Source organism: Bubalus kerabau, chromosome 4 (genome assembly GCF_029407905.1).
Source record: "Bubalus kerabau isolate K-KA32 ecotype Philippines breed swamp buffalo chromosome 4, PCC_UOA_SB_1v2, whole genome shotgun sequence".
NCBI lineage: Eukaryota > Metazoa > Chordata > Mammalia > Artiodactyla > Bovidae > Bubalus > Bubalus kerabau.
In genome coordinates, this window is record NC_073627.1 from 162,583,406 (window position 1) to 162,609,864 (window position 26,459).

The 26,459-nt window shown below is 49.5% G+C and overlaps 1 protein-coding gene across 1 annotated transcript in view; it reads left to right on the plus strand.

The window, feature by feature from the left end:
* Nucleotides 1-25,542, plus strand: part of LOC129651033 (liprin-alpha-1-like) — a 39,628-nt gene extending 14,086 nt beyond the window's left edge. Inside the window, 14 exon segments of the mRNA XM_055579762.1 lie at nucleotides 843-989; nucleotides 5,433-5,567; nucleotides 6,375-6,449; nucleotides 6,792-6,875; nucleotides 8,610-8,833; nucleotides 10,662-10,893; nucleotides 13,148-13,177; nucleotides 15,060-15,211; nucleotides 16,062-16,255; nucleotides 20,726-20,744; nucleotides 25,061-25,098; nucleotides 25,101-25,141; nucleotides 25,253-25,289; nucleotides 25,292-25,542. Of these exon segments, the coding sequence (XP_055435737.1) occupies nucleotides 843-989; nucleotides 5,433-5,567; nucleotides 6,375-6,449; nucleotides 6,792-6,875; nucleotides 8,610-8,833; nucleotides 10,662-10,893; nucleotides 13,148-13,177; nucleotides 15,060-15,211; nucleotides 16,062-16,255; nucleotides 20,726-20,744; nucleotides 25,061-25,098; nucleotides 25,101-25,141; nucleotides 25,253-25,289; nucleotides 25,292-25,542 (1,659 nt within the window).
* Nucleotides 25,543-26,459: the final 917 nt, after the last annotated feature.

A 26,459-nucleotide genomic window follows, 5' to 3' on the forward strand; every position in this document is an offset into this window, starting at 1 on the left:
TGTGTGAGAACTCAAAACAGAAATATTTGCACATCTTTGTATAACCTGTTCACATTACTCTTTGGCAATAGGAGGAGATTAGGTGGCAGAGTTTAATATGTAGAGAATTCTGGAAAAAGCGTTTTTAGAACCTTTCACTTTTAATGTCAGGACTACATTGGTTACTTAGTGACTACGGAGGGACCTGAAATGGAGTTTGAGCTGGCGGACAGGAGCTGCACCGGCAGCAAGTTCTGGTCCTGGTGTGAGCGTTTCACACATGTGGTGTAACTCTGCTTTAGAAGAACTAGGCTTGAGAAGGCTGCTTCCAGTTGTGTTACACTTTGACTTGTGTTTCCACTCATTGATATTCTTACTTTAATTTTGAGGAAATTGCATGAGATTTTTCCAACTTTACCTGAGGAAATGAACCTCAGAGCTCCCTGTTGGATCTGTTGAAGGTCCCTCCCTGTTCTGGGTCAAGCACGCCTGTATGGTGTAGGAGACAGAGGTCCTCGTTTCATGCCAGATCCCTTCCCTCCTGGAATTCTTGCAATGACAGGGTAGTTTAGTGTACTTTTTGTTTGCTGTTTGGGTTTATTATGTAGAAAAGAAGCTTGGTAAATCGAGTGGCCAGACAGACATTAAGACAGATGGGTGCCATTGTGGCAAATGTGACATCTGAGGTACGCGCGATTTTGCTCACGTCTAAGAAAACTGCCATGTCTAGGAGTTTACTTTTGAGGATGCTAATTTTGTGTTTGATTTGAAACTTAGGATTTAGTCCAGCTTTTTTACTCTTAAGTGTGCTGGAGTATTCCATGATAATGACTTACTTTTCTCCTCTGTAATGCCCGGTGTAGGCCATGGCCCAGAAGGAGGACATGGAGAAGAGAATCACTACACTTGAGAAACGCTACCTCGCCGCACAGCGCAAAGCCTCCTCTGTGCATGACCTTGATGATAAACCTGAAAATGAAATCACAAATAAGGATTCTCTGCATCGACAGGTAATGGCCTTTACTGACCTGTGTCTGACTTTTATAGTAGTGAATACTGAGGAAGGAAGGTAAAGACCTTTTCATGTGACTCCCATGTTGGAAATCAAGTCCCAGTGTAAAGTTCTTATGACCCGAAAATACTGTGCTCGAAAGTGTGGATGTACATCATGATAAATCAACTGTACTGAAAAGAAATACAATGTTTAAAAACTGAGGGTGACTGCAACTTACAGGTTTGAATGGTTTGGGATTTGGTTTAACCATTTTGTGGAATTCCACTCCTGACTCTTTTGTTTTACTTGACTTGAATCTGTTGGCTTGTTAGCATTTTTCCTGAAAGAGCAGAGAGCAGCAGGGAACTTCAGGGCAGCTGGCTGCCTGTTGGGAACTGGGGTCTCTGTGACAAAAGGCAGGGTTAGAGCTCCAGTCTGATTAGGGTGTGTACTTCCTATGGTTTGGTGAGCTTTACTCGCTCCTGTTCCCGTGTGGTCTCAGATAATCAGGACTTACCCAGGAAAACCAAATCTGGCTTCTCCAAAACAAAGTGAGTCAGTCTGGTGTGTGGCAAAGTGTATCATTGGCCCCACCACAAAAATAAAATCCTAGAAAGCCATTGAAATTTATGATGCGAAATGCTAATTAAGAGCATTACGATATACAAAATAATGGCTGTAAAAGGCAGATAAGAAAATACTATGTACCATATGCTGTTGTTTTCTGAGGGTTTTAAAGCATATCATATTGTTTATGTGTGTACATAGAGTAATACCCACACAGAAAGCATAAGAAAACTGCTTAGAAGCAAATGCTAACCTCTCAGGAACCCGAGCGTATAGATAACTTAATTTTTTTTCTTTTTCAAACAAGAATCTAAATGTTCTACATTGAAAGTTTTTCAGAGTAAGAAGATCTGTTAAAAGAATAATCGTGCATTTACAAATATTAGTTGACTGGCATTTCACCAGGCACACTCTGATCAGGTCTGTATTTCAGAGAAGATGAAAGCCGTGTTGTGGCTTACAAGCCCGTGGCCATCTGCGGTCGGTAGGGTTCCCTTCAAATGATGATTCTGGTGATGTTTTAAGAAGGGTCAGTACTGAACCCTTATTCCCTTAACTTGTCAATAAGAATGAATATGCTTGTACAGAAAACTGATCTTCTTTAATATATAAGAACTTTTTTTTTTTAAAGACTTCTTTGTGGACGTTTCAGATCAGATCAGATCAGATCAGTGCTCAGTCGTGTCCAACTCTTTGCGACCCCATGAATCGCAGCACGCCAGGCCTCCCTGTCCATCACCAACTCCCAGAGTTCACTCAGACTCATGTCCATCGAGTCAGTGATGCCATCCAGCCATCTCATCCTCTGTCGTCCCCTTCTCCTCTTGCCCCCAGTCCCTCCCAGCATCAGAGTCTTTTCCAATGAGTCAGCTCTCCGCGTGAGGTGGCCAAAGTACTGGAATTTCAGCTTTAGCATCATTCCTTCCAAAGAAGTCCCAGGGCTAATCTCCTTTAGAATGGACTGGTTGGATCTCCTTGCAGTCCAAGGGACTCTCAAGAGTCTTCTCCAACACCACAGTTCAAAAGCATCAATTCTTTGGCGCTCAGCTTTCTTCACAGTCCAAGTCACATCCATACATGACCACAGGAAAAACCATAGCCTTGACTAGACGGACCTTTGTTGGCAAAGTAATGTCTCTGCTTTTGAATATGCTATCTAGGTTGGTCATAACTTTCCTTCCAAGGAGTAAGCGTCTTTTAATTTCATGGCTGCAGTCACCATCTGCAGTGATTTTGGAGCCCAGAAAAATAAAGTCTGACACTGTTTCCACTGTTTCCCCATCTATCTGCCATGAAGTGATGGGACCAGATGCCATGATCTTCATTTTCTGAATGTTGAGCTTTAAGCCAACTTTTTCACTCTCCACTTTCACCTTCATCAAGAGGCTTTTTAGTTCCTCTTCACTTTCTGCCATAAGGGTGGTGTCATCTGCATATCTGAGGTTATTGATATTTCTCCCGGCAATCTTGATTCCAGCTTGTGTTTCTTCCAGTCCAGCGTTTCTCATGATGTACTCTGCATATAAGTTAAATAAACAGGGTGACAGTATACAGCCTTGATGTACTCCTTTTCCTATTTGGAACCAGTCTGTTGTTCCATGTCCAGTTCTAACTGTTGCTTCCTGACCTGCATACAAATTTCTGAAGAGGCAGATCAGGTGGTCTGGTATTCCCATCTCTTTCAGAATTTTCCACAGTTTATTGTGATCCACACAGTCAAAGCCTTTGGCATAGTTAAAAGAGCAGAAATAGATGTTTTTCTGGAACTCTCTTGCCTTTTCCATGATCCATCGGATGTTGACAATTTGATCTCTGGTTCCTCTGCCTTTTCTAAAACCAGCTTGAACATCAGGAAGTTCACGGTTCACATATTGCTGAAGCCTGGCTTAGGGAATTTTAAGCATTACTTTACTAGCATGTGAGATGAGTGCAATTGTGCGGTAGTTTGAGCTTTCTTTGGCATTGCCTTTCTTTGGGATTGGAATGAAAACTGACCTTTTCCAGTTCTGTGGCCACTGCTGAGTTTTCCAAATTTGCTGGCATATTGAGTGCAGCACTTTCACAGCATCATCTTTCAGGATTTGGAATAGCTCAACTGGAATTCCAGCACCTCCACTAGCTTTGTTCGTAGTGATGCTTTCTCAGGCCCACTTGACTTCACATTCCAGGATGTCTAGCTCTAGGTCAGTGATCACACCATCGTGATTATCTGGGTCATGAAGATCGTTTTTGTACAGTTCTGTGTATTCTTGTCATCTCTTCTTAATATCTTCTGCTTCTGTTAGGTCCATACCATTTCTGTCCTTTATCGAGCCCATCTTTGCATGCAGTGTTCCTTTGGTATCTCTGATTTTCTTGAAGAGATCTCTAGTCTTTCCCATTCTGTTGTTTTCCTCTATTTCTTTGCATTGATCGCTGAAGAAGGCTTTCTTATCTCTTCTTGCTATTCTTTGGAACTCTGCATTCAGATGTTTATATCTTTCCTTTTCTCCTTTGCTTTTCGCTTCTCTCCTTTTCACAGCTATTTGTAAGGCCTCCCCAGACAGCCATTTTGCTTTTTTGCATTTCTTTTCCATGGAGATGGTCTTGATCCCTGTCTCCTGTACAATGTCACGAACCTCATTCCATAGCTCATCAGGCACTTTGTCTATCAGATCTAGGCCCTTAAATCTATTTCTCACTTCCACTGTATAATCATAAGGGATTTGATTTAGGTCATACCTGAATGGTCTAGTGGTTTTCCCTACTTTCTTCAATTTAAGTCTGAATTTGGCAATAAGGAGTTCATGGTCTGAGCCACAGTCAGCTCCTGGTCTTGTTTTTGCTGACTGTATAGAGCTTCTTCATCTTTGGCTGCAAAGAATATAATCAGTCTGATTTTGGTGTTGACCATCTGGTGATGTCCATGTGTAGAGTCTTCTCCTGTGTTGTTGGAAGAGGGTGTTTGTTATGACCAGTGCATTTTCTTGGCAAAACTCTATTAGTCTTTGCCCTGCTTCATTCCGTATTCCAAGGCCAAATTTGCCTGTTACTCCAGGTGTTTCTTGACTTCCTACTTTTGCATTCCAGTCCCCTGTAATGAAAAGGACATCTTTTTTGGGTGTTAGTTCTAAAAGGTCTTGTAGGTTTTCATAGAACCGTTCAACTTCATCTTCTTCAGCGTTACTGGTTGGGGCATAGACTTGGATTACTGTGATACTGAATGGTTTGCCTTGGAAACGAACAGAAATCATTCTGTCGTTTTTGAGATTGCATCCAAGTACTGCATTTCGGACTCTTTTGTTGACCATGATGGCCACTCCATTTCTTCTGAGGGATTCTTGCCCGCAGTAGTAGATATAATGGTCATCTGAGTTAAATTCACCCATTCCAGTCCTTTTCAGTTCGCTGATTCCTAGAATGTCGACATTCACTCTTGCCATCTCTTGTTTGACCACTTCCAATTTGCCTTGATTCATGGACCTGACATTCCAGGTTCCTATGCAATATTGCTCTTTACAGCATCGGAACTTGCTTCTATCACCAGTCCCATCCACAGCTGGATATTCTTTTGGCTTTGGCTCCACCCCTTCATTCTTTCTGGAGTTATTTCTCCACTGATCTCTAGTAGCATATTGGGCACCTTCTGACCTGGGGAGTTTCTCTTTCAGTATCCTATCATTTTGCCTTTTCATACTATTCATGGGGACGTTTAGGAAAAGCAAATACTCTGGCAGGAGGTGTTCTGCCCACTGAGACCAAGCCCAGGAACAGAGAGAAAAATTCCCGTGACGCAGCTTCCGAAACAGAACTAATCCAGTAGACACGTGCATTTAGGTTTTGTCTCAGCTTACTAAAAACGGCAGCGGCTACACCACTTGGCCTGTTTGGATGCTCTGCTCTCCCTTTGTAGGAGGAGGATAAAAACCGACCTTTGCAGGAGCACCTGGAGCTGGAGGAGCAGAAGCTGCAGCAGACGCTGCCCAGGGCGGAGACGCTGCCAGAAGTGGAGGCTGAGCTGGCTCAGCGGGTGGCCGCGCTCTCCAAGGTGCTGCTCTGGGTCCTTGCGGGGCTGGCGCGGGGAGGGCCTGTTCCATGCTGTCCCACCGTGCCCCTCCCCGTGCTGCTCAGTCCACAAAGGAGCGCAGCCACGGGGAGCGTGCTGCCCGGCTGAGATGGGAGCACGCCCTGAGTGTCAGACAGTCCCGGCTCCCGTGTCATCCCTCCGTTAATTTCCCTCCAGTTTTGTCCTGTGTTCTGAGTGTCCCCAGGACGCTTCAGCTCCAAGTCACTGCTGCTCAGAGTTCAGTCAGCACCTCAAAGCCTAGCAGGATAGAGAGCTAGAAAAATCCCATTCTCGTTTAAGAGATGGCCAAAATAGCTCTGTAATGAACAGAGTTTTAAGTCTTGATTCATACATTGTTGAGTAAGTCACAGCGGGGCACGGTGCAGACCCGGGGCCCCACTCCCAGCTTGCAGTCCCCGGGAGCCCACGGGTGAGAGGCCGCGTCCCGGACCCGTGGCGCTGCTGGGGGCATGTTCCCCACAGCCCGCCAGCCACCCCGTCCTTCTGGTGGGAAAGGTGTTGCCCCACACTGCTGGTGGGTACTGGCTGGGCATGGAGAGGTGGGCCTGTGCTGGTGCGGCTGTCCGGAGCGTTGCCCAGAGCTCAGTGAGCGGCTGAGGGGCCTGCCATTCGCGGGAGGCCGGTGGTGCCGGGTGCTCCCAAACCCTCCCAGAGCAGGGTCACTAACAGCCGCCAAGGGGGCACCCTTCTGCCTGTGATCTTCCTCTCAAGGGTTGGTTTCTTCTCTCCCCTGACATCTCTGCTGTCTGTCCCCGGTCGGCCTTGTAGTCTGAACTTTGGTCTTCCGGAAGCTCTGTCACTAAGGAGGCTAAACTGTTGGAACTGACCTCCCAGCTTAGGAAGGTAGAATGTGTGCTCTTGTGCGTCCCGTGCTTGCCACTGCCCTGCCCGCGCTGGCTCGCCACAGGCAGTCTGAGGAGGCTGTGCAGCGGCCGCGGGTGCGGGGCCCGGGGCGGGGGCGAGCACGTCTCCTCTCACGAGCCGGTCACCAGCACCCTCCGTCAGCCACGTGTCACACGCGAAGCTGCGCTGGCTGCGTGAGCAGGCGAGCGGGCGTGCCCCCCGCGAACCCGGAGCCAGTGGTCTGCACAGAGCATAGCCCGCTTGCCACCCCTGCGGTCACAGCCCGCGTGTCATCAGGACAGGGTCGTTGCGAGCGGAGCTGACGCTGTTCTTGGCCGACAGGTGGAAGAGAGACACCGTAACATCAAGGAGAGGCTGCGCCAGATGGAGGCCCAACTGGAGGAGAACAAGAAGGAGCTGCTGTGGGTGCGTGTGCTGATGGGGAGGCCGTGTCTGGGCCAGAGACGTGGCTTGGGCGGGGGCCAGTTCTGCTGTCTCTGCCGCTCAGGTCTCTGCCGTCGAGTGTGTGTGTATAGCCCTGTCTGCTGGTCCAGGCACCCAACCTTGGGAGCAGGGCCAGATGTGGTCACCCGTAGGTGGTGGGCAGGGGCCAGGGGGTCCCCACGTTCAAAGAGGCTGCTTGTTGCTCTGACCAGCCAGGCCAGGGAGCTGCTCGGGATACAGTTGGACCTTACTAGTGCCCCTCAGACAAACCTAAGGGTGACAGCCTGAGGCCTATGGTGCCCAGCTGTGGAGGTGCTTGCCTCGGACATGGCGCTGGAGTCCCACATGCCCAACTGCTGGTCCAGACATGGTGTGTGTGTGTAGGATGGCTGCTCCTAGGCAGGAGGAGAACCATAGTTCTGCTGTGACAGAAGGCCTGTCAGGAAAGGGCGATGGTGGGGGCTCGCATCAGAGAGTCCTGAGAGAGGTTTCCCAGAAGGGTTGGCCACACGGTGATGCAGACCATTCAGGAAATGGAGTGGGGATCCCAGGTCCAGCCTCAAGTGTCAGTACTGTCCCCACCATACCTGTGTTCTTGGGCCTGACTGCAGAGCCTCACACGCGGGCTCCCGGGGGGCTGTGGTTCTGACTCCCATCATGAGACCTGCAGTGAGGCTCCCTCCCTGCTTAGGCAGAGAGGACAAGGTCTCCTGATCGGGGGTGCACTTCCTTACTTTCAGAACTGCTATTCAGAGGCTGTTGCGATTGGGATGCTGTTTATGACTAAGCCAATTCAAAGTCAATTTTTGTTTTGCTTTAAAAATATTTGAATGCCGATGCCTTATTGGGGAAGCCGTGACAGGTTTTATTTCCATGGGCTCAAAAAGGGGTGGCCCAGCCCTGGGGAGGGGTCGTGACAAAGACAGCGGGTGCGGGTACTGGCCACGGGGGACAGGGAGCCGGCAAGCCAGCACCTCGAGGCTGCCCCTTGGTTGCTTTGAGGTCATATCTGGGAAATCAAGGCAGGACGTGGGTGAGAGTGGGGCAGTGGGGGGAGACTTGTGGAGAGAAGGGTGTGAGGTTTGAGAGCGAGAGGGCGGCACGGGGCCCAGCAGGCACTCTCCCGTGCATCTCAGATGACAGAGCCACCCTTGCGGTGTGAGGGGCCATCCCCAGAACAGCCCAAGGGCCTGTGCCCCGAGAGGAGAGCCGCGGGGGGCTGGCCCTCCCATCCCCTGGCTGCCCCTGCTCGCTCCTGTCTGTGCGTGTTCAGACCAGCCTGGGAAATGGAGGGCTGGGAACCCGCGAGGACGGCACTCCCCGGTGAACTAGGACCAGTGATGACCGCTGAGGGGGACCCAGCGGCTGCAGAGCTGAAGGATTTTTTTCTAATTTTCCTTCAGCCTGGCTGACGGAAGCATGAATGTATTTTTTTAATTTTCGGTTTTTGTCTCTGACTCCATCAGCCCACCCTTGTGAATAACCTCATAGGATTGCCTTCTGTCCACACTAAGACCTGAGTGTCACCAGGCCATCTAGGAACTGGATTCTCCTCCTGCCCGTTTCTTCAGTACTGCTCGCTTAAGAGATGGCAGTGTCTCATAAGCATGGCCCATTTGCCCAAAGTCGGGGCTTCCATGTAAAATTGTGTTCAGTTCCTGATAGACTTGAGCTGCCCAGAATGTCGCTGACGAGACGTGGTCCTGTCGTGCCCAGGTGCAGCCCCTGAAGGATCAGGACCGGGAGCACGGGCAGCAAGCCAGCATGCTAGCCAACGTGGCCCAGGCATTCGAGAGTGACGAGGGAGTGTATGACGGCGAGGGTGACGGGGTCACCCTCTTCAGCTCGGCCTCTCTGCTGTCGCCCAGCGGGCAGGCCGATGCCGAGACTCTGGCCGTGTTGATTCAGGAGCAGCTGGACAAGATCAACGAAGAGATCCGGTGGGTGTGCCTGAGCCCAACTCCCCAGAAACTCGGTTCCTCTGAGGAGCTGTCTTCTGCTTAGAGAAGTCTGAGTGTTCCTTAGTAAGAAAACGGACTTCAGGTCTGCTTCCAGAAGTTTCAGTTCTGAGCTTGCCCTTGATTATAGAGCTCAGTCAGCCAGGGCATTCTGTCCACAGTGTGGTGTCGGCACTCTGCGGGGGCGGGTGTTGTGGGGTGTCCCCCTCTCGGCTCTGGGCCCCAAGGTGGGTGAGGTGCCGAGGCGGTGTCTCCTGCGGCCCGTGCATCCTCCGGCACTGAGGGTTCGCCCTCGTGTGTCCCTCGGAGCCTCCCACGTTCTGGTGAAAAGCAACCTGGAACAGAAAAGCTGGGGTTCTGGGGTTGGCAAATTCCCACTCAGATCTGCATTTCCTTTTTAACTTAATACAGTGTGAAGATTGGCTTGTTGTAAGATAGTGATATGTTACTGTATGTTACTCTCAGGACATGTGTTTGAGTTTTTCTCATCTCATCAATATATTTAAAATGTTTTCTTTAGACACAGTCTTGGCAGTTCTAACAGTTACAAAACAGGATAGAACCCAAAGGCCCGCCTTGTGGTGAGCAGGGGGCCTTGGGGTCTGGGTGCAGCCGTGTGGCTGGGGGCCCTGAGGCCTGCCTGGTGCCACACCCACGCACCTGTGCCTCCCGTCCCGAGTCCACGTTCAGAGTGGCCGCAGGCCGGTGACCCTGCACAGGACCTGGCAGAGCTGCTGCTCAGATTGTTCTTGTCCCGTCAGCCCTGGCCGAGGTGCCTGTTTCTGCCGGTCGAGTGCGGGGGGCTCGGGCAAAAGGCAGGGGTGAACGGCACAGCCAGCAAACGCAGATAGTGCCGCCTGCACTTTTGATGCCGAGACAGACTGCCTTATGGGCCGTGTTTGAGCCACAGACAAGCTCAGAAAGACTGTCTTTCCCCATCCCCATAGGAAATTTGGAACGGTTATGTATTAATATTTTTGTTTTTACAGCAAGTGGTCAGGTAAAAGTGATTTTTTCTTATGCAACAAGTTGACTTGATGTAAAAGGTAAATTCTGTCTATCAGCTTGTCAACAGTGAAAAACTTTCAAGATGTATAAGTAGAAGTGAAACTGAAGAGTTTACTACCTGTAAGGATCTTGTATTTTAATTTGAAAACCATTTTATTTGCATAATCATGTATTTAACCTGTATATAAAATCATCCACGACACATTAGGGGAGAAGAGCAGTAACTGTGAATTCTAGGTTAATGCAGCACATTGACATGAATCCAGAAACTCACACAAAGCTGATGGAGAACTTCATCAAGTGATGCGTTTGTACATATACAACCTTAAAAAAAAATTAAAAGATCAACTCAGCCCTTCATCTGGTCTGGAGACTCGTGATTAGAAACTCCAGCTTACTCGTGAATCGCTGTTTTGGTTATACAGAGTTCCCGATTCCCAATGGAAAAGACCTGAAGCACTGACGTGCATCTCTGCCCTGAGAGCAGGGAAGGTAAAGGTTGTCAATTCAGGTGTCTTCTGACACAGAGAGAGTCACCACCCAGACCCCATCAGAATGTTAGATAGAGTAAATAAGTCAAATCAAACGTGAATGATCGGGGGCCACTTTGTAAGACTCAATGATAAGTTATTCTAAGTTTGAGAATATTCCAAAGAGGGAGAGTTGAACCTTTTTGCTGAGATGTTAATTGAGCAACTGTTCCTGGAATTTGCTAATCGTGACACAGAATGCAAGCCCAAATTTGTTGTCCAGACACATTCCTCTGCTGACAAAGGCAGGTAATGCTTTTATTCTATTTTAGGTTGATCCAAGAAAAGAAGGAGAACACAGAGCAGCGGGCCAAGGGGATTGAGAGCAGGGTGGGCAAGGGGAGCTCAAGCAACCTTCGTCGTTTGAAATCCTTGAATTCCCTCAACCTGAATCCCGCCTCCTCGCATGCCGGCTCCTGCACGCGCATCAGAGGGCGCTCCAAGCCCCGAAGGAGGCGGCACAGCCCTGCACGGAAGGTAGACAAGCAGGGCATCATGACTCTGGTATGTGTCGGCCTCCTCCATGCCGCGTCCCTCCCCGAGCACACTATTTTTCTTTTCTTTGTTTGTTTTTTCTCTTTTTACCCAGAAGAAAATCAGGTACATTTGCTACGCTCAGAGGTCTAAGATTTTTAAAACTGCCTAGTCTTTCATCGGGCTTCCCTAGTGGCTCAGACGGTAAAGCATCTGTCTGCAATGCAGGAGACCCGGGTATGATCCCTGGGTTGGGAAGATCCCCTGGAGAAGGAAATGGCAGCCCACTCCAGTATCCTTGCCTGGAAAATCCCATGGACCACGGAGCCTGGTAGGCCACTGTCCATGGGGTCGCCAAGAGTTGGACACAACTGAGCAAGATCATTCCATAATCGCACAGCGACAAATTAGTCTTGATATTTGGACCACCGGCTTAGCACGTCATCATGAACTCAGCCAGAGCCTGCCTCTGTAACGCTGGGCCTGGCCTGTGCTGGGCACAGCAGCTGCAGGAAGTTGCTGTTCTCAGGGAGCAGACCGCTTCGTGAGAGTAACCGTAGGCAGCTCTCACGGCGTGTGGAAACCGGGCAGCACATTTCCCACTGGGGATGCCTGGCTGCAGGGTGCAGGGCGTGCGGCGGGAACCAAACCAGGAATCTAAACTGGTCTGCTTGCTGATGGGCCTGGCCGTGCGCTCAGGCCAGCTCTGCGTGTGAAACCAGGTTAAAAGCCCGGTGCCCCAGGGCCCCAGGGAAGAGGTCGGGCTTCTTCACTCTTCCGAGTCTGAAAACGGGATGACGACCTAGGGCTTTTGGTGACAGAGTGTGCAGCTCTGAAGCACGTGTCCCAGCTTTCTTCCCTGCTTGCTTAGGTTTTGTGAGTGCATCGCTGTTTACCCATGAAATCAGGTTCACAACACTCTGCTTTGTCACTGCACTTGTATTGTCCCTTTTTTGGTGTTCCACCCACTTCATGTTAGCTGCATTGTTAGTCAGCATATCATTAAATTAAGTGTGAATCATTGTAGCGGCATGTGAAGTGGTAACTAGTCCATTGTGTGGTCTTTGGAGACACTGTTTTTCTAATTTGCATCATTGGCTAATTCGTTGATATTTAAAATTCTTTGACGATTTCTCTGTGGTTTCATGCTTGATTTCCTTCCGAGTATTTGTAAAAGAACAGTTGTGTATATTTTGTCCTGTTGTTGGAGTTCTCTGACGGTGCGTCTGCTTTCATCATTGGTTTTGATTTCCTGGCTCATCCTGTTGTCTGCTTAGTGGTTGTCAATTCAGAGCGCAGCTTCCCACCACTGCCCCCCCTCGCCCCCGAGGCTGTAGTTCACCCATCCATCTCCCCTTCCCCGTCCTCCCACCTGTTCAGGTCATAGCAGTGCTGTGGGTGCACTTAGTCGGGTTTGTGCTTTGTCTTCATGTCTCATTAAATGGTGTTTTTCCCCCAGAGCAGTAAGTTTGAATTAGCCTATCACTATGTACTTAGAAGCGTAATGTAGATGGATCCTCAACTACATATCATGTGTAATTCATAAATGAGATTATCCTTACCTATAGAAATGATCTTCTTAAGTGTAGAATTAATGGACTTTTGACACAATATCCTTTCTATGTTGGTGCTTGTATTTAAGACTATAAATCTCATCAGCTTTTGCACAGTTAATGTCTCTACTAGACTCTTTAAAAAACTATCTTCTATGGTGAATAAAATGTAAAGACTGCACCTGCTATTATGCTAGCTTCCATTCTTACATATTTTCACAGGGAACCTGCTTTAATACATTTATTTTGAGAAATTTTAAATCAAATTCTAGGTAAGCATTTTACATTAATATCCAATAGGTGGTTAGATTTGTTCAGTGTTAAAATAGGTATTATGGTAACTTCCTCATCAGTTAAATCACTATTTTAAAGTATAACATCTTTTTTATTAAGAGAAACTAACATATAGAGAAGTTTGGCTGAGAAGAGACAACTGTTAAGGCCCTTTATTGTAGAGAATGCTGTGCTTTAATAAATCATGATGTTGTAATAGAATTGTATCTTCCTGAGTAATAATTTATAGTGTTTAGTAAATCTTGAATAGCTTATTTAATTTCTGTGGTCAAAAAAAATGTTCTGTTTCCAGTTACACGTTCTCTAAATCGTCATCTCACTTCTATGTTTGCCATCATTTTTGCTATACTGTGTTTGTCTATGCTGATTCTTGAAGTTTTAGCTTCAAAGTCACAATAAATCTGGTTTCTCTTCCTTTCTTTGCATGCATCTATCAGCCTAGTGATTTAAGGAAGCATTGTTGAAAGGTAAACTATTTAGTAATTTAGCATGCCTTTGTTTTTCTGTGAAGTATTAGAGAGTCCTTATCATTTTATGTGAATGAACACTGTGTGGTTATGTACTGGTGAAAAATTGACATTTTAATGGAAGTAATGAAACTCACCCACCACTTAAAATATGTTGATGGTTCTGTTGGAAATAGGTCATTCGTTGGGACGATTGTAACAGTTTGCCTATATCCCACTTGTTTGCCTTCTAATCATCTCATGCTTATTTATAGTAGATATAGTATTATTTATTACTTTTAAAATTTTCTTTACTTATTTTTTTAGCTATGCTGCACAGCTTATGGGATCTTAGTTCCCCAACCAGGGATCAGACCGGTGTCCCGGCAGTGAAAATGCCAAGTCCTAATGTCTGGACTACCATGGAATCTCCGCTTAGAGTTTTTTTTTAAAACAAATGACTGACTCAGAGCCATAGATGTTAGATTTGGAGGAAGCCAATTTAATGATGGTGGGTAGCAGTGTGCAGGAGACTCTGTGCGCCAGGCACCGTGTCAAATGCTTTCCGAGTCTGTCATGTAATCCCGCAGACACCCAGGTGAGGTCCAGGCTGCTGTTATCCCCATTCAGCAGACATGGACACTGAGGCTTCGAGAGGCCGGGCACCGTGCCCAGGCTCGCACACCCAGTAGCAACTGTATAAGTGAGACCTGTCTGGACCCCGAAGGGGTTAATCTGTTCCCCACACTGTTGCCACCACTGTCTTTCCTGTCTTCAGACCCAGGACCAGCAGAAAAGCTGGGAGTCCAGGCGAGATCATTTTTTTAATTAGTTTATTTTTTAATTGAAGGGTAATTGCTTTACAGAACTTTGTTCTTTTCTGTCAAACCTCAACATGAACCATCCATAGGTACAGATACATCCCTTCCCTTTTGAACCTCCCTCCCATCTCCCTCCCCATCCCACCCCTCTAGGTTGAAACCAATCAGTTCTTAGTGAAGACCTAGGACGGAGGAGCCTGGTAGGCTGCAGTCCATGGGGTCGCTACGAGCCGGACACGACTGAGCGATTTCACTTTCACTTTTCACTTTCATGCATTGCAGAAGGAAATGGCAACCCACTCCAGTGTTCTTGCCTGGAGAATCCCAGGGACGGGGGAGCCTGGTGGGCTGCCGTCTATGGGGTCACACAGAGTCGGACACGACTGAAGTGACTTAGCAGCAGCAGTTTACTTTATGTAAACCGCAGTGAGCAAATTATACTCAAACTGCAAGCACTTCAGTGTGTAGCCCCCAGTCTGTATGTTACTGAGAAATACAAGCCAGACACATGGTGCTCGCATGGAGGGGTTAGGTACCTTTTCTGTACTTCACTTGCTGTCATGGGTTCAGTAACCTGCATCATCACTAAACATGATCTTGGGTGGTGGTACAAGCTGTTTCCTTTTCTTCTTCAAACAGAAAGGTCTGGACGGCTTTGCTGAGAGGTTTCTTACTCTTGCTAGTAGTGCTCCTGAGCAGCATCTGGCGATGAACACAGTCCTTTCATCAGGGCAGTTCATGCCATGCAGGGTTCACAGTGCTGGCGTGGCTCCGCTGTCCTGCCTGTCGGGGCCATCTGGTCGCTGGATGCAAAGGAGGGCGGAGCCTGGCTGCAGGGAGGCTCCTGGCCAGGATCTCTGCACTCAGTAGGGTGCTCTCGCTGCCCCATGGCCCTGCTTCTCTTGAACAAGACAGTCCTTTAAGATGGCATTAAGCTAGAACAACACATTTTTTTGTACTTGGCGGATAGCATCGCTAATATGTTTTCAAATAAGTTTCTGGTTATAATGTAAAGCCTGTGTGATTGCCTTTTTTGACACAGTCTATCGTTAGCCAGTTTTACACTTACCTCACTCCCTCAGCTGCCACCTATACCAGAAGAGGTACAAGATGACAAGACCGCCATCAAATGTGAAGCCTCGACCCCCGCCTTGCTGCGGTTCCTTCGGCTAGACCGGCTGGACAGGGGGTCACCGCACAGAGCCAGCTACGAGGACATCAGGGACGCCCGCAAGTAAGGGGCCTGTGCGCCTCGTCGTTAGTCTCAGGAGCCCTGCGCCTCTTGTCTTCAAAGAGTTGCAAGGATGATTGTAAAGGAATCCCACTGGATTCGGTGCCTGTGTTTAGTGGTGAACTTCAGGTGCCGGGGTAGAAGAGTTCAGTGACCTCAGTGATTTTAAAAAACATCCGTCTCTATGTGTTGACTCCTGTGGGAGATTTCTTCCTGCTCTTGCTAGAGGTCTGCCCAGTCTGGGACGCGTTCCTGATGGTTATGGCTCCGTGCCTCTCGGATTTGTTCTTGAGGGTCCCTCCCTTTTTCTCAGGGGTCTCCTCTCAGGAGACTGTCTGTCACCTCCTGTGACTGACCCTGTCCTCATTCAGACCCCCACCTGCTGAGCTCCCGTCGTGAGCCAGGCAGCACTCGATGGAGGGCACATGTGGTCACCTGACCTGCAGCCCTGCGCACGGTGACCGTCACTCTCCTGCCACGGCCGGGGATGGTCACCCTGTGAGAGGCGGGGGGAACTGCCCAGAGCAGGGGAGCTCGCCTTCTCTGGGAGGGTCGTCACCTGCCAAGCAACGACCCTGAGGGAGGGTTGGAGGGCCCTCTGCACCAGCTCGTCTGGAGTGAAGCCCTCCTCAGGGGAGAGCTCCAGGCAGAGAATCTCAGCTTCCCAGGGCCGTTGTTTGTGGCCGGAAGCCTGCATTGCTCGTGTGGAGTGTGGTTGGTGAAGCAGACTCCACTGTCTGCTGTGAGGTTGAGGCACGGGTGTTGCTGGGTGGCCAGTTCTATCAGTAGGTCTTGTGGAGGGGTGTGTGTTTGCACAAGGGCACCGGTTAAAGGTTGTTTTCTCTCCCCAAAGCTCGACAGGCTCTCAAGACAGCCCTGGGGGCAACCCCAGCAGCAGCCAGGACTCGCTGCAGAAAGCCCCAAAGAAGAAGGGCATCAAGTCCTCCATCGGTCGTTTGTTTGGCAAGAAGGAGAAGGGCCGGCCTGGACACCCCGGCAAGGAGGCGCTAGGACCAGGTGGGTGCCTCACCGTTCAGAGGGAGGAGGGTCTGCATGCATGTCTCTTCTGTGTCTCCCCCACTGTCCCCATGAGGCTCCTGTCACTCACGCTGGGTGTCCTCCTGGGAGGAGCAGAGGAGGCGTCTGTCTTCTTTAGGGTCCGAGATGATTGGATCAGTTGATGAATGGATGTGTGGATGGATGGAAGAATTAAGAGTTAAAGGATGGGTGGATTAGTGAGTGGATGGATGGATGAACAGATGGCTAGCCAGATGGGTGGATGAACAGAGCATGGAATGAATATTGCAGATGTTTATACTGCAGTGCTAGAAACATACTCTACGAAATGGATTGAGTAGGAGCTGGGCAATGAGTGTTTCCTGCAGAACAGTGACAAGTGTTTGGAAACGGTCTAAGGGCTCATCAGTGAGGGGTGAGGTAAAATCTGTGGACACCCCACAAGGAACAGCACCCTCTTCTTCCTGCCACTTTCCCCATCCCCAGGAGCTCATCATGGGTTCTGCCCATGCCCCCTACTCCATCCCACAGCCACACAGGTCCTCCTGGCATCTCCTCATCACACAGTGTTATCAGGCCCCCATCTCACTCGGCTTCATCTCCTGAAGGACAGGGTATGTTCCTGCCTCTTCAGCCAGAGATTTGTTGAGTGTCTTGTTTGTGCTGGGTGTGGGATGTATAGGGGTAAGTAAAACAGATATGGTCTGGAGCACAGTTAAGTGAGAAGAGAGAAAAAGCAGATTATTAAATGCTCTCCTTATTATTAATAAATATGACGCTGAGATGGATGGTGCATTGATTATATACCAGATGCTGTGTGTGCCCCTTACCAAACAGGTGCTGCCACCTCCCTATTTACAGAGGAGGAGACAGTGATGGTCATGCGGTTAGGGAGTGGTGAGGGCAGGTTCACACCCATGCAGTGTGACCATGCACTTTGCCGAGCCCCAGCCACCTCTCTGGTGGATGCAACAGGAATGAGATGGTTCTATGGCATCACTGATTCGATGGACATGAGTTTGAGCAAACTCCAGGAGATAGTAAATTACAGGAAAGCCTGGAGTGCTGCAGTCCGCGGAGTGGCAAAGAGTCGGACACAACTGAGCGACTGAACTAAAACCTGAGTGTGTGCTGAACTGCTTCAGTCGTGTCTGACTCTCTGTGACCCCAGGGACTGTAGCCCACTAGCTCCTCTGTCTATGGGATTCTCCAGGCAAGAAGACGAGTGGGTTGCCATGCCCTCCTCCAGGGGAATCAAACCCCATCTCTTGTTATCTCTTGCAGTGGCAGGCAGGATCTTTACCACTAGAACCACCTGGAAAGCCCCAGTGAACGCTGACAACTAGGAAATGCAGAAAATAAGGGCTGCTCCTAAGTTAGAAGAGCAGCAAGCACAGATTGTAAAGAGGAAAACACACGATGACCGACAACAGTGCTGACAGAAACAAGCAGGGATGCGTTCACCCACATCAAGAAAATGCGCCCTTTGGAAGAGGAGCCCTTGGAGGACAGTTGGAACCGGAATGGAACCGGAATGAAAACCGAGGCCATGGTCAGCAGAGCCCACTCACACGGCCCGAGTGAGCTTTCTGCGTCCCCAGAGCTGCTGGTGGTAACATCTGGGTGCTGAGGCCGGGCAACGTCCCCGAGTGAGCTAAGGCATCCCTGCTCTCCTTCCAGTGCTGCTGCGGGGCCCTCTGTGGGCGGCCACCCTCATCCCCTGCTCTGCCACCCGCTGGGGCCCGACTGTTCCCCTGGGATCCTTTCAGCCCTTGAGCTTGTGTGTTCCCAGCCCTCTGCCACACCAGACCGGGACTCAACTCAGGACTTGGGCTTGAGATATCGAGGAGACCGTGAATCTGGAAGGACACAGCCCTGGGGCCCTCGAGTGACCACGTGAGAGAGCTGGAGAGCAAAGCCCCCTCGGGGAGGAAGCAGAGCTTTGAAACGTGCCCACACCCACCGCTGCTTCCGGCACAAGTGCCTCTTCTTTGCCTCTCCTTGGCCTGAAACAGACCCCAGCTGCTACTGTTGTTCCGCAGGTGATTCCTAAAGATGCACCTCCTGCAAGAGCTATCGTCCTGCTGCTCTGGGGCTGCCTAAGTGTGCTCAGGAGTGTCAGACAAGTGGGGCTACCACGCCTGATGCTGGGGAAGGGCCTGATGCTGGGGGAGTGCCTGATGCTGGACTAGGGCCTGATATTGGGGGAGGGCCTGTTGCTGGACTAGGGTCTGGTGCTGGGGGAAGGTCTGATGCTGGACTAGGGCCTGATGCTGGAGGAGGGCCTGATGGCGGACTAGGGTCTGATGGTTGGGGAAGGTCTGGAGCTGGACTAAGGCCTGATGCTGGGGGAGGGTGTGATGCTGGAGGAGGTCCTGATGCTGGGGGAGGCCCTGATGCTGGGGGAGGCCCTGATGCTGGAGGAGGACCTGATGCTGGAGGAGGGCCCTGATGCTGGGGCAGGAACATCTGATGCTGGACTAGGGTCTGATGCTGGGGGAGGTCCTGATCCTGGACTAGGGCCTGATGCTGGGGGCAAACGTCTGATGCTGGTGGGAGGTGTGATGATGGTGTGCAGCCTGCTCCCAGATGTACGCAGAGTTGATTATAAATATGAGAAATCTTTTTTTCATACTTTCCTGACCGCCTTGCTATGTTCTTTTTTTCTGAAGCATAATTGCTGTGCAATATCAATTTGATTTCTGCCATACATCAACATGAATTAGCCATAGGTGTACATATATCCCCTCCCTCTTGAATCTCCCTCCCACCTCCCTTTGCTACATTCTTGTTTCTATGGATATATGAATAATAAAGACTGTTGACTAAAATAACATAAAAAGCTCCCACACACAAGCATGCACACGCACACTCCCTAGTGCATCATTCGGGTCCGCGTCAGGGTTGCCCTCGGCCACCCCGCCCTGGGATCCACGGTGAGCCTTGACACCTGCACTTTGTTCCCACCCTCGGCCCGCTGCCCACGCCTCAGCAGCAGAGGGGCCCTGTCCCCACAGATGCTGAAGTGATGAAGCCTCTTGTCTCCGGAGCCAAGGGTACGAACACCTAGTCGGTCGTCCTTTGGGGACACCTATACTTCCGCCTTCTAGCCTTTCCATTGTATCCATCCGTTTCTCTTAACAGAATGTCCGTGTGATGACACGGGCTCCCATTACCAGCTCTGGTCTGTTCTCAGACCAGAGATTACAGAGATTACTGTTACAGCTTACCCTCGGCACTCTCTATTGGCAGCGGGAAATTTTGCTCCAGTACTTTATTGAAGCAGTGAGTGCAGTGAAGTCGCTCAGTCGTGTCCGACTCTTTGCCACCCCGTGGACTGTAGCCCGCCAGGCTCCTCTGTCCATGGGATTCTCCAGACAAGAATGCTGGAGTGGGTTGCCATTTCCTTCTTTAGGGGATCTTCCCAACCCAGGGATCGAACACGGGTCCCCGGCATTGCAGGCAGACGCTTCATCCTCTGAGCCACCAGGGAAGCTCTGACTTTATTGAAAGAAAGCAATAAATAATACTGTGATAAAAAATAGTTCAAAAGTAGACTGGACATACTTTGTCACATATTCAGGAAGATCACAAAAGATTAATAGAAAAACAGAATGGTAACAATGAATTGTACAAGGAAATTAAAGGCAGAACCCACATGTAGAGAGACATGCTGTCTCTGTCTACCGAGATATCAGCTGCATAAGGCAGCATCATCTGAACGCATCTCTTACTAGCTTTTTTAATGTGCTGCCGAAAAAGTAAAAGTTACCTTTGCTACTTAAACTATCCAAAATGGCTATGTCATCAAAATCTAAAAATGTACCCCTAGGTCCATTCTTTAAACATGTTTACAAACAGATGTAAAAAGATGATTTACATAAGAAAAATAAGGCCTTTGTCAGAGCTGCACTCTGCTGTCTGTCTGTCTGGGATGTGGCGCCCTCAGTGTTCAGCTCGATGGCTCCGCAGCGGGTGCAGGGCACCGCGGTTGGTCCTCGAAGAGTCTCACTGGAGGCGAGGGATCCAGGTCCACAGAGACTAGGTTACAGGAGAGATTTTCATAGTCTTCTTCTAGTCATCCTTTCAGCCCAAATTTCATTAGAAGCTCACATTTAACACCCAGTACTTTGAAATCGCTTCACACTGCAGACAAAAAGCATGTCTTCCTAGAAAAAAAAGTACAGTTTAAGTCAGTCGTTAAAATACAACAATTGGTTGAAATTAAGTTCGCTCATTTCAGAGTGATTGTTGGACAGCTTGGTTACATTCTGGAAGGATAATGCACACCGCGTCATGATGATTTTACAATCGCAGTAAAACCCCTTCTCTCATGGTTTAACATTTAAAAATTAAACAAGAATAATTACAATAAATGCATCATTTACAAAAGCCCTATATTTGTTCATAGGATTTATACAGACAAGCATTACAGTACATTCATTTGAAAGACTAAAATCAGGTATCAGAACATGAACTGATCTGAAAGGAGATTCATAGCCCGGATATACAAGAAAAAGTAAGTATATAAATGAAGTCATAAGTTTACATAAATATAAGAAACATTAAATTTTAAAATATTTTCTCTGTGGTATTCATGAATTTTTCACTAATTAAAAACTCTGTAATAAAATATCTTAGGGTCCATATAACAAGTATTCACAGATTAAAGATTGCATTGAGTTCAAAATGTAGTCTTTGTCGTATTCTGGACGCTGTATAATCGCCTGCAGAATTAGTGCAGGTAAACTGGAAACAAACAGACGAGTCAGTCCAGGGACGGCGGCTGGTGCCGGAGCCCCTGCCCCTTCAGACACCCCACCCCCACCCCATTCTGGGCTTCAGCTGCTTTGAGAATCCAGAGAAACACGAAGGACCAAGCAGATCAAGGAGAGAACTCTGTGGCTGACTTTATTCTGACATATAGCTAAAAGCCGCTGGTAAAAAAACTTAAAACTCAATCCAGCTTTCCAGCTGAGCCGTGAACAGGACAGAGCAGACAGCCTCGTGCTCTCAGAGCGGCTGGAGCAGGGCTGGGCTCCCGGGCTGGACCCACCAGAGGACCACCCAGAGCAGCACCTGCAAGGGACGGTGGCCCCTCAGCGGCAGCCGACCCCCAAGTGCTGGTGCACTTCAGTGTTAAACACTGGCCTCCGGACGGAGAGGCCCAGGGCAGGGCAGCCTCGTGAACCCTGATGCTCTGGGCCCTGTTCCCTCTGAGAACGTGCACGCAGGGCGTGGCCAGCAGCACTGCCGCTGTGGGAGGGACACCCGTGTGCATGGACGCGAGGGAGACTCGGGCCGTGCTCTGACTACTCCGGCGGCAGCCAGGTGCCAAGGTCATGTTCTCTGCTGCTGAGGGCTCTCCCGGGCTGACCTCCGGAGACCCGCCGACCCTCCAGTCCTAGGGTGTCGCCTCCATGCCCTTGCGGGACCAGGCCAGCCTGTACTCACCCCGAAACTCAGCAGGAGTAAGTCCTGACTGTAGCAGAATCCAGCCTCTGCGTTCCCGCCACGCTTCCTGGTCCCAAGAGTGCGGGAGGAAGCGTGCAAACACAGACTGCGGGTAATCGTGGAACATCACATGGGGCACAAGGACACTCACACTCACACCCGCAGCAGCGCCCACTCCTACTGAGGGTCTGGGGAAACTTTTAGAGGGTGGATGAGGCAGAGAGAGCGAGCCTGGGGGCTGTCACATGGGGGTCCCTGCCACCTGGGGGGGCGGGGTGGTCACACTAGATCAGCACCGGCACATTCGATGACAGAAACGCCGTCATGGGGACAGCTACTCCACGTGACCAGCTAGCTGCCAGTCTCTCCTGAGACCTCCAGATTCACAGAGCTCCAGATTCACATATTCGACACAGTCTATTGTTACCCAGTTTTACACTTACCTCATTCCCTCAGCTGCCAGCTTTACGGGAAGAGGTACGAGATGACAAGACCACCATCAAATGTGAAACCTTGACCCCCACCTCTCTGCGGTCCCTTCGGCTGGACCGGCTGCAGACGGGGTGCTGTGCACGGCCAGCCACGGGGACCTGAGGGACGCCCGCAAGTAAGGAGCCTGTGCGCCTCGTCGTCAGTTTCAGGAGCCCTGTGCCTCTTGAAAGTGATGGTAGGATAATTTTAAAGGAATCCCAGTGGATTTGGTGCCTGTGTCTAGGGGTGTGTGTGTGCGTGTGTGTGTTTTCTGGTAGGCAGGTTTCTCTGGATCTGGTGTTAAGGTGGATGTCTAACTCTGTGTGTGTGTGCGCACATGCACAAGTGGGTTGTTCTTTGCTCTGTTGCTACACGTGGCAAACTCTAGGAGGTTCTGGTGGCTTCATAGGGAACAATTCAAAGTACGAAGATTTTCTGACCACAGAGGATAATCTTAGTTCTGTCAGTCAACCAGAGACAACATTGACTCAGGGAAAATGCCTTATCTATAAAACGTGAAAAAATGTTTTAGTATTCCAGAAAAAAAATCACTTGAATATAGTTTAACATTTTTGGCATTATAGATGTGAGAATCAGTTTGTTTCTCAAAACTATTTTCTTTCTATTAAGCCCAATTTGTCTCAAAGTTATTCTTTTAATTGCTAAATGTACACAGCCAACGCATCCACTTTCAGAGCATTTTTGAGGGTTGGTGAATCTCAGATTTTCACGTTGTGTGGAAACTCGCAGGGAGAGCACTGCGGGCTCACCAGGTGCTGGACACGCTCCGTGAGGAAGGGAGGCCGAGGCCGCGGGACCGTCCGCATCCCTGTTGGTCATCGCAGTGTCCCGGGCGTGCGGGGACTCCCCTCAGGCATCACGTACCTCCTGCTCCAAATGCTGTCTTTCCTCTTCCCCGTGGTGGACACTGTCACGCGCCAGCTCCAGGGGAAGCCGAGTCAGCAGGTGTGCTGAGCTGTGTGTGTCCTGAAGCCTCCCCGTGGGGCTCGTCCCCAGCTCCAGGCTCTGAGCTGAGCAGCGCTGCAGGAGTGGGGCATGGTGTTGGTGAAGGGGAGCCCAGCGAACCCTCGTAGGAGGTGCTGGGCTGTGTGGACGGTCAGTCTCTGAAAACAAGGCCACACCTGTTGTCTGGGTGGTGCCACGTGTGTAGCATTTGATGGGAAGAAGCTCACACAGCCATCTTGTTAGGAAAGACAGCTTGACCGTGGTGCTCATGTCCTGCTTTAAAGTGCCCGTTGTCATCCACAGATGGTGTGGCTTTCTCTCGGGCGTGTCTGTTCCCCATAGAATTCACGGTATTTCCGAATGTCTTTCTCCTGTGACTCTAACTTTAAGGCAAGGAAGCATGCCACGTCAGTTGACTGCTAAGCAAGTGTTTTGACGAATTGTACTTGGGGTCTCAAATTTGACCCTCGAGGGGGCAGAGGAGGTCTGAGCTAAGTAGCCCCGCAGGGTGGCCCGAGCAGGGTCACCACAGCGTTCCACAGAGCAGGTAGCCCCCCAGGCTCGTCTCTGAAGCTGTCTCTGTAAAGCTAGGTTTCAGCTGAGAGTGAGCCGGTGACAGCAGAGTGATGCAATATCCTATAGCCGAGGAAGGAAATAAACCCCAGCAGAAGCCAAGCGAGTCTTCCATTTGCTTCTGGATGGTGGTTGTGGTTGGGACGCAAACTCCAGGCACGTGATACATGCCTTGTTCCCCTGGGATATGGGAATTTAAAAAGTTTGCCTTTTTTAAAAACTCTCCCTGAGCTATTAAGGGGCTTCCCTGGTAGCTCAGACGGTAAAGCATCTGCCTTCACCGATGTGGCAAACCTGGGTTTGATCCCTGGGAGATCCAAGATCCCCTGGAGAAGGAAATGGTAACTAACCCACTCTAGTACTCTTGCCTGGAAAATTCCATGGGTGGAGGAGCCTGCTAGGCTACAGTCCATGGGGTTGCAAAAAGTTGGGCAGGACTGAGTGAATTCACTTTCACTTTCACTTCTTGAGCTATTAAGATACCTGTTGTGTTTTCTGGTATAATTATTCCTAGAAAACAGAATATTTACTATTCTAGGAAACTTAAGGTTGACTTAAAGGAATAGTTACTTGAAATTTGATGTGAACCATTTCGAGCTTTAACCACACATAGACTTCACAATCTTAAGTAAAGTCTAATGCCATTTGAGTGTATTGAAAAGCCACTGTGTATCTTTAGGGAATTCCCTAGCAGTCCAATAGCTAGGACTCTGCACTTCCACTGCATGGGGCCTGGGGTTTGATCCCTGGTTGGAGAACTAGGGTCCCACAAGCCACGCAGGGGCCTAGTCAAAAAAGAATGACCAGTATCTTAATTTAGCACATAGCTAATTGGCTGAACAGCAGTGTAGGATAGAAACAGCCCCCATCCACCCCTCTCCTTGCTTGCTGTGTTAGAGTGTTCTGTGTTGAAAGTCTGCACTGCTCTTTGTGTGTCTGGTGTGAAATGCTGTGCATCCCTGAAGCTCTCTCAGGGACAGGTTCCTCTGCTCAGACCCCGGTGTGGTTTCTTCTTCTATGTATCTGTCCTCACTGTTTAGAAAGGGAAGAGTGGATGTTTTTCCTTGACTACCCTCCTCCCTTGGATGTGCAGACTTCTGAATCCTTTAAGGTTGGCAATAACTCTTTCATCGGGAAGGATGTGATTCTATAAGGAATTGCGGGGACTCATTCAGCATTTCATGACTCAGGGTTCTTTGTAATATGTCTGAACTCTCATTAAGTAGATGGCTTAGAAGATTAAAGGAAAATGATGAGATGCATACTATTTCACTTTTGCAAATTTATAAAGAGAATAAATACTTAGGTTAACTTGTTTTATACCCGTGTGTAGTAGTGATTCTTGAATTTTGAATGTTTCGTTACTTGTAGGCATGAGTTGCTGGAGGAAGCCTGGAGACAAGGCGTGCCTTCTCACAGTGGGACGGGCCAACTGTTGTGGTCTGGCTGGAGGTGTGTATGCGCCCCCCCACCCCCACCCGCACCCGCACCCCCGTCCTGGGCCCCGTGTGTCAGTCCCTCCACGGCCATGTATAACCTCTTGCCTCCTGTCTCCAGTCCCAGTTCTGAGTCGGGATGCCAGCCTGGTACGTGGCTGCTTGCGAGCCAACGTGAAGAGCGGCGTCATCGTGCCTCCCCTTTTGGACACGGAGATCCAGCGTGAGATCGGCATCAGCAACCCGCTGCACCTGCTGAAGCTGCGGCTGGCGATCCAGGAGATCATGTCCCTGACCGGCCCCTCCGCCCCTCCCACGTCCAGAACGGTGCACCTCCCTCCTTCCGTAGGGAGAGTTCGCGCCCCGTTTGTGTCGCTTCCGGGGTTCTCTATACAGATGTCCACTGTTCCAGATTAAATAAGGTTCTAGCATTCAAAACCATGACAGCTTTTCATTTGCGGCAGTTGTGTTGTTAAGATAGATGATTCAATACTTCAGACAGATCATCTTTGTAACAGATGGGCTGCAGCGGCAGTGTAATAGAGAAACGGGAGCTTTTGAAAACATGAAAAAGGGACTTCTGCAAACGTGAAAATTGTAAAAAAAAAAAAAAAAAAAGGAAGTTTTTGAAAATGTATCAAAAGAAATGTAAATATAAATGTCAAGAAAGTGAAAGAGAAAAGGCTTAGCCCCCAGGCTGCATTGTTTTTCCCTCATTTGACTTGTCAGGCCTGTCCTCTTCAGCAGATTCCTTTTCAGGAGCTGTAGACCCTGGGCTCTCAGGGTTTAAGAGTCCGTACATCCGCCAGGTCACACCAAGTCGTATCGTGCTCATCCAAGTTTCCTCCACGTGGGAAGACCTTGAAAGTCCTGTAAGAGGGTCCTCCTAGTTGGAAAAATGAAAACGAATCTGGTGGAAACGTGGATTGTTGCCAGGAGATCAGGGCCGGCCAGCTCCTCATTTCTCGAGTGCAGACTCAGGACACAGCTCAGTCCCCACGCTTGGTGTGTCCACTCTGGAGAGGAACCCTGGTGAGGAGACGTGACCTCCCAGAGGTACCTGCCCTGAGGAGCAGGTGGAGCCTGACTCAGGCTCATGGTTATTTTACACAAAAAGCGTGAAGGCTTTCTCGTCCGTTTGTCTTCCTTGTTTCTAAGTGTGAGCGTGAGGGTGGTCAATCACCCCGCGCTGATGCGCTTGTTCCTAGCGTGTCTGCTCTGCTCTCTGTGCCCGAGGGTTCACCAGAGCCACCTTTTTAGAAATGAAGGTGCTGAGGGTTCCCCGGAGGTTTTATTAAAGTATCTCAGTAAAGGGAGCCTCTTATGAGTTGAGT